This window comes from Leptonychotes weddellii, chromosome 11 (assembly GCF_054177405.1).
Source record: "Leptonychotes weddellii isolate Sample4059 chromosome 11, ASM5417740v2, whole genome shotgun sequence".
Taxonomy (NCBI): Eukaryota; Metazoa; Chordata; class Mammalia; order Carnivora; family Phocidae; genus Leptonychotes; species Leptonychotes weddellii.
The window spans coordinates 12,275,009-12,285,558 of NC_138379.1; the positions used below are offsets into that span (position 1 = coordinate 12,275,009).

General features: G+C 48.3%; 2 protein-coding genes across 6 annotated transcripts; one reads left to right on the forward strand and one right to left on the reverse strand.

Moving 5' to 3' along the window:
* Positions 1-2: 2 nt before the first annotated feature.
* Positions 3-5,288, reverse strand: NDUFS3 (NADH:ubiquinone oxidoreductase core subunit S3). Its single transcript, XM_081798109.1, has 7 exons — positions 5,177-5,288; positions 5,003-5,068; positions 3,601-3,698; positions 3,241-3,390; positions 1,791-1,916; positions 1,537-1,656; positions 3-251 (listed from the first exon to the last, which is right to left on the reverse strand). Exons 1-7 carry the CDS (start codon positions 5,238-5,240, stop codon positions 84-86), a joined length of 792 nt encoding a protein of 263 aa, XP_081654235.1. The 5' UTR covers positions 5,241-5,288; the 3' UTR covers positions 3-83.
* A 36-nt stretch (positions 5,289-5,324) lies between these two features.
* On the forward strand, positions 5,325-10,215 carry KBTBD4 (kelch repeat and BTB domain containing 4). 5 transcript variants are annotated; one of them, XM_031019877.2, is made up of 4 exons: positions 5,325-5,402; positions 6,324-6,941; positions 8,295-8,401; positions 8,847-10,215. In XM_031019877.2, exons 2-4 carry the CDS (start codon positions 6,353-6,355, stop codon positions 9,705-9,707), a joined length of 1,557 nt encoding a protein of 518 aa, XP_030875737.1. In that variant the 5' UTR covers positions 5,325-5,402; positions 6,324-6,352; the 3' UTR covers positions 9,708-10,215. The 5 variants fall into 5 exon arrangements, with proteins under 5 accessions (XP_030875737.1, XP_006748867.1, XP_081654223.1 ...); XM_006748804.3 differs by having other exon boundaries at positions 5,330-5,507; positions 6,143-6,941; XM_081798097.1 differs by having other exon boundaries at positions 5,330-5,507; positions 6,328-6,941.
* Positions 10,216-10,550: the final 335 nt, after the last annotated feature.

The window sequence follows — 10,550 nt, forward strand, 5'->3', positions numbered from 1 at the left end:
AGTCATTCACCTAAGGATTTTATTTACAGGGATGCTCAGTTATAGATAAACCGCTTTCTAGTATCCACATGCCTTCCTTGGAGCTACTTGGTTTCAGGTTTCTTGTCTCCTGCTTCAAGCTTGAGACTCTCAGGGGGCTGGCGATAGGCAGGGAAAGCCTCCCATGGGCTGTTCAGGTCAAACTTGCGGAACTCCTGGGCCAACTCCACCGGCTCAGCCACCACCCGCTTCACCTCATCGTCATAGCGTAACTGCAGAAGAGAACGGTTTAAGCACTGAGGAAGACCTTGTTCAGAGCTACTGAGCCTCTAAGGAGCCTATGTTCCCAAGGGCACGGGTGACTTCACCAGTTGCATTACTTCTCTGTCCTTGAGTGCTATTCCAGCCTCTGTCAGCAAGTCTCCATGCACTTCAGTATTACCGATCAAGTCACATCCCACCCTTAGTCCAAAATGGCCTGCTATCACCCAGCCACACTCCCCTGCTCACCATCCCCACATCATAAGCTCGGAGCAACTTTTCCAGCACCACTGACTTTGCTCACCCATCCACTCTTATAAGGAAATGGTAAGCATCAGCCCAGGATTAGGAAGCAAGTCAGTGGCTGAAAAGAGTGAACCTAAACTAGCAAGCACTTAGGTTCAGACCATGTGGCTTTGGCATTATCACTGTCAAGATACAAGGCAATAAATTTGGCATTCCTTTTCTTGGTGGGAGGATCAGCTGGATAAGGTAAAGACAAACAGGTGGTGGGGTGAAGAGGCAAACCAGATAAGGGAGACCGTGAAAACAAGGAGAGGGAAGTAGCCCTAACCGGAAGGAGCTGGAGAAGCAAATGAGACCATGCAAAACACTGAGGAAACAGGCATCTTTGGGTACTGAAGAGAAAGGGTGGATTGCCACTAGTTCAGCATTTCTAAAAAGTTACTTTGCTACAAAATCACGTTTATGTATGCAGTAGACCATCTTCCTGCTCCTGAACAACCTGTAGCACAAGGGTGGTAAAGCAAAGCAGTGGAATTCTTCATAAGGCCCTTGTAGTCACACGTTACTGATCCTGCCTCTGACCATTCTCAAGGGCTAAACATTTAGTGTCTTCCCTGTCAGGTGCCTTCTCAGAGGTCCAGGGCAGGGCAAATGGTCCTTTGCTTTTAGATCTTGTGGACAGACGAAGTGTGTCCTCAAGGTCACCTTGGTCATTAAAATGATTATGATAATGGCTGGTGTCAACTGAGTATTTACAGGACACCAGGCTGTAACCATACATCATTTAGCTCACCATAAATCTTATTAGTTAAGTACTATTGTTACCATTTTGCAGCTGAGAAAATCGTCACAGAGAAAGTAAGTAACAGGCCCCAGATTACAAAAGTGATGCTAGGATTTGAATCCAGAGCCTATGTTCTCCCTGCCCCGAGCCTATGTTCTTAGACCCACCACAATACACAGACCATATTTCCTGCCATTCCCAGGATATCCAGGTTCCCTGCCAGTCCTTCTCCGAGGCTGCTGCCCCAGTTTCAAGGTTCCTCCTACCTCAACGTAGCCAGACAGGGGAAAGTCTTTCCGGAAAGGATGTCCCTCAAAGCCATAGTCTGTCAGGATCCTTCTTAGGTCAGGGTGGTTAGCAAAGAAAACTCCAAACATGTCCCAGATCTAGAAAAAAAGAGGCCCTCAGGCAACTAGTCCATCATGGCCAACACAGGGGTGAGGATGCACTGCATGCAATAGTTTCAACCAATTCTGCAACTCTGGCCTAGAGGCAGGATCCACCATGTCTAGTAACTTACCTCCCTCTCATACCAGTTAGCTGCCTTGTACACAGAAACAGTGGACTCAACAGGTGTCAGCTCATCTGTATAGGTCTTCACACGGATCCGAGAGTTGAAGCGCAGAGAAAGCAGGTTGTAAACAATCTAGGGAGAGCAGAAGGAACTGGAGGACCGAGATGGCCAGAGTCTGGGGTGGGAGGCCCTGAGTGAGAACATCAATGACGAGGATACAAGGTGGGTTAGGATTCTACCTGTGAACGTGTCTTCTGTCCTGAAGCTCAAAAACCTCAAGATCCTCCTATATTTACAACTACTTCTGAAGGCCTAAGCCATGCTATAGCTTAGCATGTCAGCATGCTTATCTTTGCTCATGGTATTCCCTTTGTCTGGGATGACACTGGACCCCCACCACCCCCGCCAGCCCCAGTCCTTACTGGGTTCATTCCTGGTCTCTTGGTCATCCATGAAGGTTCAACACTAACTTTCTCTCTCTCTTCAAGGCCTCCCAACAGAACTGAGTGCCCCTCCTGTGTTCTCATAGCATCTAACATCCCATGCATTATGTTATCACGGTTAGCCCTGTATGTGTCCCTCCCCCTCACTAGAGTTGGGGGGGGTACTCCTTGAGGGCAGGTATTGGGTATTACTTCTCCTTTGATCCCAAGATCTGGCAAATAGATGATTAGTAAAAATTAATAGCTAAACGTATTAAGAACATACCATGTGCTGGCAATCTACCCATACTATCTCATTTCATCCTCACAACCACTCTATGAAGTAGGGACAATTTTATGCTTATTTTGCACATAAGAAATCTAAAGCTTAGAGGCACCTGGGTGGCTTGATAGGTTAAGCATCTGACTTTGGCTTGGGTCATGATCTCAGGGTCCTGGGATCAGGCTCCCCACTCAGCAGGGAGTCTACTTCTCCCTCTCCCTCTGCCCCTACCCCGTTTGTGCATGTGTGCTCTCTCTCAAACAAATAAATAATCTTAAAAAAAAAAAAAAAAAGTCTTAAGCTTAGAAAGATTAAACAAAGGGCGCCTGGGTGGCTCAGTCGTTGGGTGTCTGCCTTTGGCTCAGGTCATGATCCCAGGGTCCTGGGATCGAGCCCTGCACTGGGCTCCCTGCTCAGCGGGAAGCCTGCTTCTCCCTCTCCCACTCCCCCTGCTTGTGTTCCCTCTCTCGCTGTGTCTCTGTCAAATAAATAAATTAAATCTTTAAAAAAAAAAAAGATTAAACAAAATGTCTGAAGTCACGTAGCCTATTAGTGGCAGAGCTAGGATTCAAACTTGAGGTTTGCTTGATTTAAGGCCCTAGTTTAACTGCTGTGTTGTATTGTTTGTACTGTTGTATTGTTTGACCTGAAGTAAAACTAAGGAGGCCTATGGTTCCCATTGGTAGCTATCACCCTAAGACACACAAGCCTTTTCTTTACCCACCAAATCTTCTCAAATTTCCTTACTGACCTCAAAACGATTCTGCCGAGTAGGGATGTCCACTGCTGTCAAGTCAGCCAAGGATTTGAATTGTGCATTGGTGTGATCCCTAAGGAAAGTCAGCACTGGGATGACTCCATCAGGATGGATACAGATCTCTAACTCATTGAAGCAAGACACCTGCAGATACGGAAAGGGAAAAAAGAAGGTACAAAGAGCTATTGAGAGAGCAGCTAACTTCAGCTGGAGTATCCTGGTTTAAGACAGAGAAAAAAAGTCCAAGTGGGATAGAAGAGATTGGTTTCTTTCATACCAGGCTGCCTACTCCTACATACCCTGAGAACATGGTTCTTTCTTGACCCATGACCAAACAACGGTTGTGAATATTACCTGAACTTGTTGGACATACTTGGGCAGGATTTCAGCCACATACTCTCCAAAAGCTGAGAGCTGCTTGTGGGCCACATCATCCCGAGGTCTGACAGTGGCTGGAAGGAGAAGGCATATTTAACAAAGGAATGGAGAAGGCAGCAGCCACGCCTGCATTCAGTCTCTTGGGCTCCCAAGGGGTGTTGCCTCCCAGCAGGGCTCCCTGCAGAACCTTGAAGAAGCTGAGGGTGGAGGGTTCCTCTTCCAGGGAAAATTTAGGAAAAATGTCACCTACAAAGTCCACAAAGACTCTTCTTATAACTGCAATTGGGGTCTTTGACTCTTCTCAAAGCTATTCCCTGGTTCTTCCTTCACAACGCCTGCATTTCTGCTAGAGTAGCATATTATCTCAACTCTCTTACCAGACCAGGAACTCTTTAAGAATGTTTGCTTCTCTGTTATCTCCTTAGAACCTGGCTCACAGCAGGTTCTCAAGCTAAGAACTTCAGGGCTGAAGAGCCCTCAAAGATTATCTAGTTGAAACCTTTTTTTTGGGGGGGCGGCGCCTAGGTGGTTCAGTTGGTCAAGCGTCTGCCTTTGGCTCAGGTCATGATCCCAGGGTTCTGGGATGGAGCCTGCTTCTCCCTCTCCTCCCTGTTCATACTCTCTCTCTCCCTATGTGTCGCTATCTCTCTCTCAAATAAAAAAATCTTAAAAAAAAAAAAAACCAAAAAACTTTTTTTCCCCCCACTGATAAGGAAACTGAAGTCCAAAAGGAGGAAATGCCAGGTCTCCTGACCCTCAATCTGCTTATGTTGATTGTACTATATCTCCATACACCCATTTATGCATCCCTCAATCACTGAGTAACCACACATCATAGGTTGCACACACCATGGTTAAGTGTTCTCTGCCTTTGGCAGCGGGCAGGACTGCCTGTCACTCACTAGTTCTGTGACTCTGAACAAGTTACTTCTCTGAATTGTTTCCTAATCTATAGTAAGAGGATCACAATGCTATCTACCTCATAATATTGTTCTGAAGACTAAATAAAATCATTCGCTAAATCACTTAGCAAGCTGCCTAGCACACAACAAGCACTCAATGTGAACTACTATCTTAACAGGACTCTAAGACCCAAACGCTGTTTCCTGCTCTCAAAGAGCTGACAGTTTAATCAGAGCGAAAAGGAATCATGGAAACGGACAAGGGGTAATCAGGGCCATAACAGGGAGACATAAGGACACAGGGAGAGCCCGATTCTGCTCGCAGAATGAGGCCCACTGCAGTCAGGTCTCCACAAGCAGAGATTTGCCAGAGGACACAGGGAAGGGCATCCCAGGGCAAGGGCAAACACCTGACGAAAAGAATGAAGGGTCCCCCGCCTGTAGTCCCGAGAAGGGCCCGGCCCGCACATACTCACGGCGCGTGTCAGCCGCGGCGCTTTCCCTCCTCACCGGCAGCAACAGCACCGAGGGTCGCCCGGCCCCTGCACCGGAAGATAAAAAGACAAGCGCAAGGTGAAGTTTGATGGGCTCCCTGCGCTAAGCGCGCCTCCGCTCCCGCCCCGGGCCTCAGCCGGCTGCCCCCGGCTTACTCCTGGCCAGCGCCACGGACCCCACGAGCCCCCGCCACCACCCCCTCGCCGCCGCCGCCGCCATGTTCCGGGATGCAACCACGCAGCCAAGGCAAGAGCCACAGGACACGGAGCCCCAAGGGCACGGACCGGAAGCGGAAGTGTACGTCCAATTTTTCTTCCGGGCGGACGCGGGGGCGAAAGCAGAGGTTCCGGATTCCGGGCTTCAGAATAAAAGGGTAGGCAGGTGAGAAACTGAGGTAGACAGGTGGGCAAACCGTGAGGTGAACGTGGCCCTAGTTTGGTGTAGCAGAGGCTGGAGAGAAGGCGAGGACCCTAAAGAACCGGACGGGTGAGAGAAGGGGAAGGGGCCGGGGTTCTGGGTTCCACATTCCACTCCCCTCCCCCGCCCCCGCCCCCCGAGCTAAGCTTTTGACTGGGGCCGGCGGGCGCCGGGAGGGGGCGTGGAGAGGAGCCGGGGGCGGGGTATTGGGGAGAGGGGGAGAGAAGAACGGTTTCCCTAGCGACCGTTTCCTAGGCGACTCAAGGCGCTGGGCCTACTCTTGAACCGGGCAGGGGACGGCTGGGCTTCGTCTCGCGTTCTGGGACGGAGTCCTGGGGAGTCATTAGGGCGAGCAGGGAAGTGCAGGAGAGAAGCAGAAAAGAGAAAATGTGGGGCTAACAGATGTCCCAGGCCAAGCCTCATTTTGGAAGGTCTGAACTCCATGCGCGGGGGAAGAGGGACCTTGTCTACAAGAACGTGGGGGTCTATTTTGTCGGGTTCTGCTGCCCAGAGCCTCACTAGTTTTGTGCCCAATAGTCATTTGGTTAGTAAGGCTTTTTGCCAGGCTTAAGATCATAGGCTTCATCCAGCGCCTTGCTTTCACGTGTTGGCCTAAATACCAAGCCTTTTGTTACATCATGGAAAGGAATATTCTGTTTTCTTAGGGAAACACCCAGAGTAGGAAATTTTATTGATTTCATTAGGGATGGAGTGCACTGCAGAATGAACTCAGCTTTGGTTGAAGGAGAGCTTCTGAGAGGTCATTAGGACTAAGGTCAATCTCCGCCTACTTTGCTGTCACTTTTATCTTCTCCCTCCCTGAATTGAACAGTTGGATTCAAAGACTGTGGATTCCCCATTACTCAGGGTGGTGTTGCTTTGCAGACAGCTGGCAGAGAGAAAAGTTGGCTACCATGGAATCACCAGAGGAGCCTGGAGCATCCATGGATGAAAACTATTTTGTGAACTACACTTTCAAAGATAGGTCACACTCTGGCCGTGTGGCTCAGGGCATCATGAAACTGTGTCTGGAGGAAGAGCTCTTTGCTGATGTCACCATTTCAGTGGAAGGCCGGGAGTTTCAGCTCCACAGGCTGGTCCTCTCAGCTCAGAGCTGCTTTTTCCGGTCCATGTTCACTTCCAACCTGAAGGAGGCTCACAACCGAGTGATTGTACTGCAGGATGTCAGCGAATCTGTTTTCCAGCTCCTGGTTGATTATATCTACCATGGGACCGTGAAACTTCGAGCTGAAGAGCTACAGGAAATTTATGAGGTGTCAGACATGTATCAGCTGACATCTCTCTTTGAGGAATGTTCTCGGTTTTTGGCCCGCACAGTGCAGGTGGGGAACTGCCTTCAGGTGATGTGGCTGGCAGATAGGCACAGTGATCCTGAGCTCTATACTGCTGCCAAACACTGTGCCAAGGCCCACCTGGCCCAGCTGCAGAGCACAGAGGAATTTCTCCACCTGCCCCACCATCTACTCACTGATATCATCTCGGGTAAGTTGAGGGAGGGGGCACATCATACTCAACTACTTGGGTATGATGTTTAGTGGAGCTTCTAGTTCAGGAGAAAGGAATCTTCAGGCTTCCTGGTATTAATTTACATTATTATTCCTGGTAAGAATTTAGATCCCTTTTGAGAGATTGAGGTGAGATTCAGCTGCTGTCATAGGCAGTCCTTTCCAGAGCAAGAACCCTGGAAAATAAAAGCAGTACTTTGTGATATACAGTTAACCCTTGAACAATGTGGGGATGAGGACTGCGACCTCTGCACGGTCAAAATCCATGTATAATTTGACTCCCCCCAAAACTTCACAAATACCCTGCTGTTGACCGGAAGCATTATCGATAACATAAGCAATCAATTAACATGTATTTTGTATGTTGTATTATGTACTGTGTTCTTACGATAAAACTAGAGAAAAGAAAATGTTATTAGAAAAATCATAAGGAAGAGAAAATACATTTGCAATACTGTACTACATTTATTGAAAAAAATCCACATATAAGTGTACCCACACATTTCAAACCCGTTTTTTAAGGGTCAACTATATACAAGTATTGAATAAAAAAAAAAAAACCAAAAGGTAGTGAGGAGCTGTTTTGTGTATAAATGTTCTCATCTATCCTGCACTTTGCCTGTACCTGTGGGACTGGTTACCTAAGTAAACTGATGATGAGTCAAGATATTTACATAACATTTTAAGTGATGGGCCGACTTAAGGTAACAATCCTGACCCTGGGGACGCCTGGGTGACTCAGTCCGTGAGCCTTGCTCTCTTGGATTCAGCTCAGGTCCTGGTCTTTGTATTGTGGGATCAAGCCTCGTGTGGGGCTCTGCGCTCAGCAAAGATCTGCTTGAGATTCTCTCTCCCTCTCCCGTTGCCCCCCTCCCCCCGCTCATGCGTGCTCTCTCTCTCTCAAATAAATAAAAATGTTTTAAGATTTTATTTATTTATTTTAGAAAGAGAGTGCCACTGAGTGAGGGTGCAAGTGGGAAGGGGCAGAGGGAGAGGGAGAAAGAATCTGAAGCAGGCTCTGCACTGAGCAGAGAGCCCCATACGGGGCTTGATCCCACGACCATGAGATCATGACCTGAGCCCAGACCAAGAGTCAGATGCTAAACCAACTGAACCACACAGGTGCCCAGTAAATAAATCTTTAAAAAACAAACAAAACAAAAAACAATCCTGACCCTGCAAGTGAGGTATGCAATTTAGGTTAATTTCTTACACACACACACACACACACACACGGTGATAGTCCAACAAAGTGATTCACACTGGCTTTAAATTTCCCTTTTGGATTGTTGGATTGCCATTGACTCTGTCTTTCCTCTGACTCCCACAGACGGAGTTCCATGTTCCCAGAACCCAACAGAGGCAATAGAAGCTTGGATCAATTTCAATAAAGAAGAAAGAGAGGCTTTTGCAGAGTCACTGAGAACTAGCTTGAAGGTAAGGCAGATTTCTCTTTAGGGTTGGGACACCATAATATCTATGCATTCCAGCTATTGGTCTGGCCTCACTGTTAGCTGGTTAATGAGTCATCTCTGGTTCAAAGTTAAAAACTGGGGAAGAGGATGTGTGCATGAGCCCAGAAACCACCAGCCTCTGAGCTCCACAAAGTTCCTTGAGAGAACTACTTTTACCATTGCATTAATCCTAAGCACCTTTTTTTCTAAAGCACCAGCTCGGGATGAGAGCAACAGATTCTCTGCCCCAGCATAAAATGTCTGAAAGAAAGTGACTGGAGGACAGTCAGAATGGCACACAGTAACTCGAGGGAAGTAGGTTAGAGCAGGATACAAGTGTGTGGTCCAGAACCTTAAGGGTAGGCGTCTCAGCTGAGCCTTAGCCTAGAACTGATAGATGTCATCTATGATTTTAATTTTGCCAATAGGAGATCGGGGAGAATGTGCACATTTACCTGATCGGGAAAGAGTCATCTCGTACCCACTCGTTGGCTGTGTCCTTACACTGTGCAGAAGATGACTCCATCAGTGTAAGTGGCCAAAACAGCTTGTGCCACCAGATCACTGCAGCCTGTAAGCACGGTGGAGACTTATACGTGGTGGGAGGGTCCATCCCACGGCGCATGTGGAAGTGCAACAATGCCACTGTGGACTGGGAATGGTGTGCACCTTTACCCCGGGACCGGCTCCAGCACACCCTGGTGTCTGTGCCCGGGAAAGATGCTATATATTCACTGGGTGGCAAGACACTGCAGGATACCCTCTCCAATGCAGTTATCTATTATCGGGTAGGTGATAACGTCTGGACAGAGACAACCCAGCTAGAGGTGGCTGTGTCAGGGGCCGCTGGTGCCAACCTTAACGGGATCATCTACTTACTCGGGGGGGAGGAGAATGACCTGGACTTCTTTACCAAACCTTCCCGACTCATCCAGTGCTTTGACACAGAGACAGACAAATGCCATGTGAAGCCCTATGTTCTGCCCTTCGCAGGTCGCATGCACGCAGCTGTGCATAAGGATCTGGTGTTCATCGTGGCTGAAGGGGACTCCCTGGTGTGCTACAATCCCCTGCTAGACAGCTTTACCCGGCTTTGCCTTCCTGAGGCCTGGAGCTCTGCCCCATCCCTCTGGAAGATCGCCAGCTGTAACGGGAGCATCTATGTTTTTCGGGACCGATATAAAAAGGGGGATGCCAACACCTACAAGCTTGACCCTGCCACTTCGGCTGTAACTGTCACCAGAGGCATTAAGGTGCTACTTACTAATTTGCAGTTTGTGTTGGCCTAAGGCTGTGGGGGGAAGAGCAGCTGACTTTTGCCCTCCCATTTTCCGGCACCTATCCATCCGAATTCAAAGTCCCTGGGGCCCTGATCAGAGTACTATGTTATTTTTTTGGCACATGTTAGAAAGGGCAGCACCTCAGTCCTTCCTGAACCCATAGGGGTGTTCCATTTGGGGCTTTTTAGACCGATGCTGCTCAGCTGGCTGCTCCAAGAGGAGGCCAGCCGGCCGTCTGCTGTCCTCTGGTAATCCTGTGCCTCACTGCAGATGGCTCCGAGTAAGCCAGTTCTCAGACCGTAGGCACAGCCGCCTCTCATTCCCTGATCAATGTTAAGTAGAGGCACCTCTGATCCAGGACAGAAGGAAAGATGCCCCCATCTTCCTTTTTTTTTATAACCTGCAGAGTGGCTAGTTGGTAATTTTCCCACAAAGAATTAGGTATTAGAGTTTTTCTTCAGGCTTTGGTTGGGAGAATGGTCTAAGCTGAAGGTGTCCTTCACCAGCAAGCACCAACTCTAGAATTCAGGATGCTGCATCTCATGTTTTCTCACCTGTCAGGAAATGAACACTTTGGGGTTTTTTTGTTTGTTGGTTTGGGTTTTTTGCGTTTTTTTTTTTTCTTTTTTCCCCTCAGTATACATGCTATTTATTTATTTTTAATTTTTCTTTAGACTGTATTTTTTGTTTCAGGGGTACAGCTCTGTGATTCATCAGTCTTACACAACACCCAGTGCTCACCACAACACATACCCTCCCCAATGTCCATCACCCAGCCACCCCATCCCCCCACCCCCTCCCCTCCAGCAAGCCTGTTTGTTTCCTAAGATTAAGAGTCTCTTATGGTTTGTC

What these genes read in the sequence shown, in the direction of transcription:
- NDUFS3 (XM_081798109.1), bottom strand. Translation starts at nt 5,240, where the DNA reads ATGGCGGCGGCGGCGGCGAGGGGGTGGTGGCGGGGGCTCGTGGGGTCC. An exon ending in CGCCGCGGCTGACACGCGCC is followed by an intron (nt 3,699 to 5,002) that starts GTGAGTATGTGC and finishes TTCTCCTTCCAG; the next exon opens with CCACTGTCAGACCTCGGGAT. An exon ending in AGTATGTCCAACAAGTTCAG is followed by an intron (nt 3,391 to 3,600) that starts GTAATATTCACA and finishes CCGTATCTGCAG; the next exon opens with GTGTCTTGCTTCAATGAGTT.
- KBTBD4 (XM_031019877.2), top strand. Translation starts at nt 6,353, where the DNA reads ATGGAATCACCAGAGGAGCCTGGAGCATCCATGGATGAAAACTATTTT. An exon ending in ACTCACTGATATCATCTCGG is followed by an intron (nt 6,942 to 8,294) that starts GTAAGTTGAGGG and finishes TGACTCCCACAG; the next exon opens with ACGGAGTTCCATGTTCCCAG. An exon ending in CACTGAGAACTAGCTTGAAG is followed by an intron (nt 8,402 to 8,846) that starts GTAAGGCAGATT and finishes TTTTGCCAATAG; the next exon opens with GAGATCGGGGAGAATGTGCA.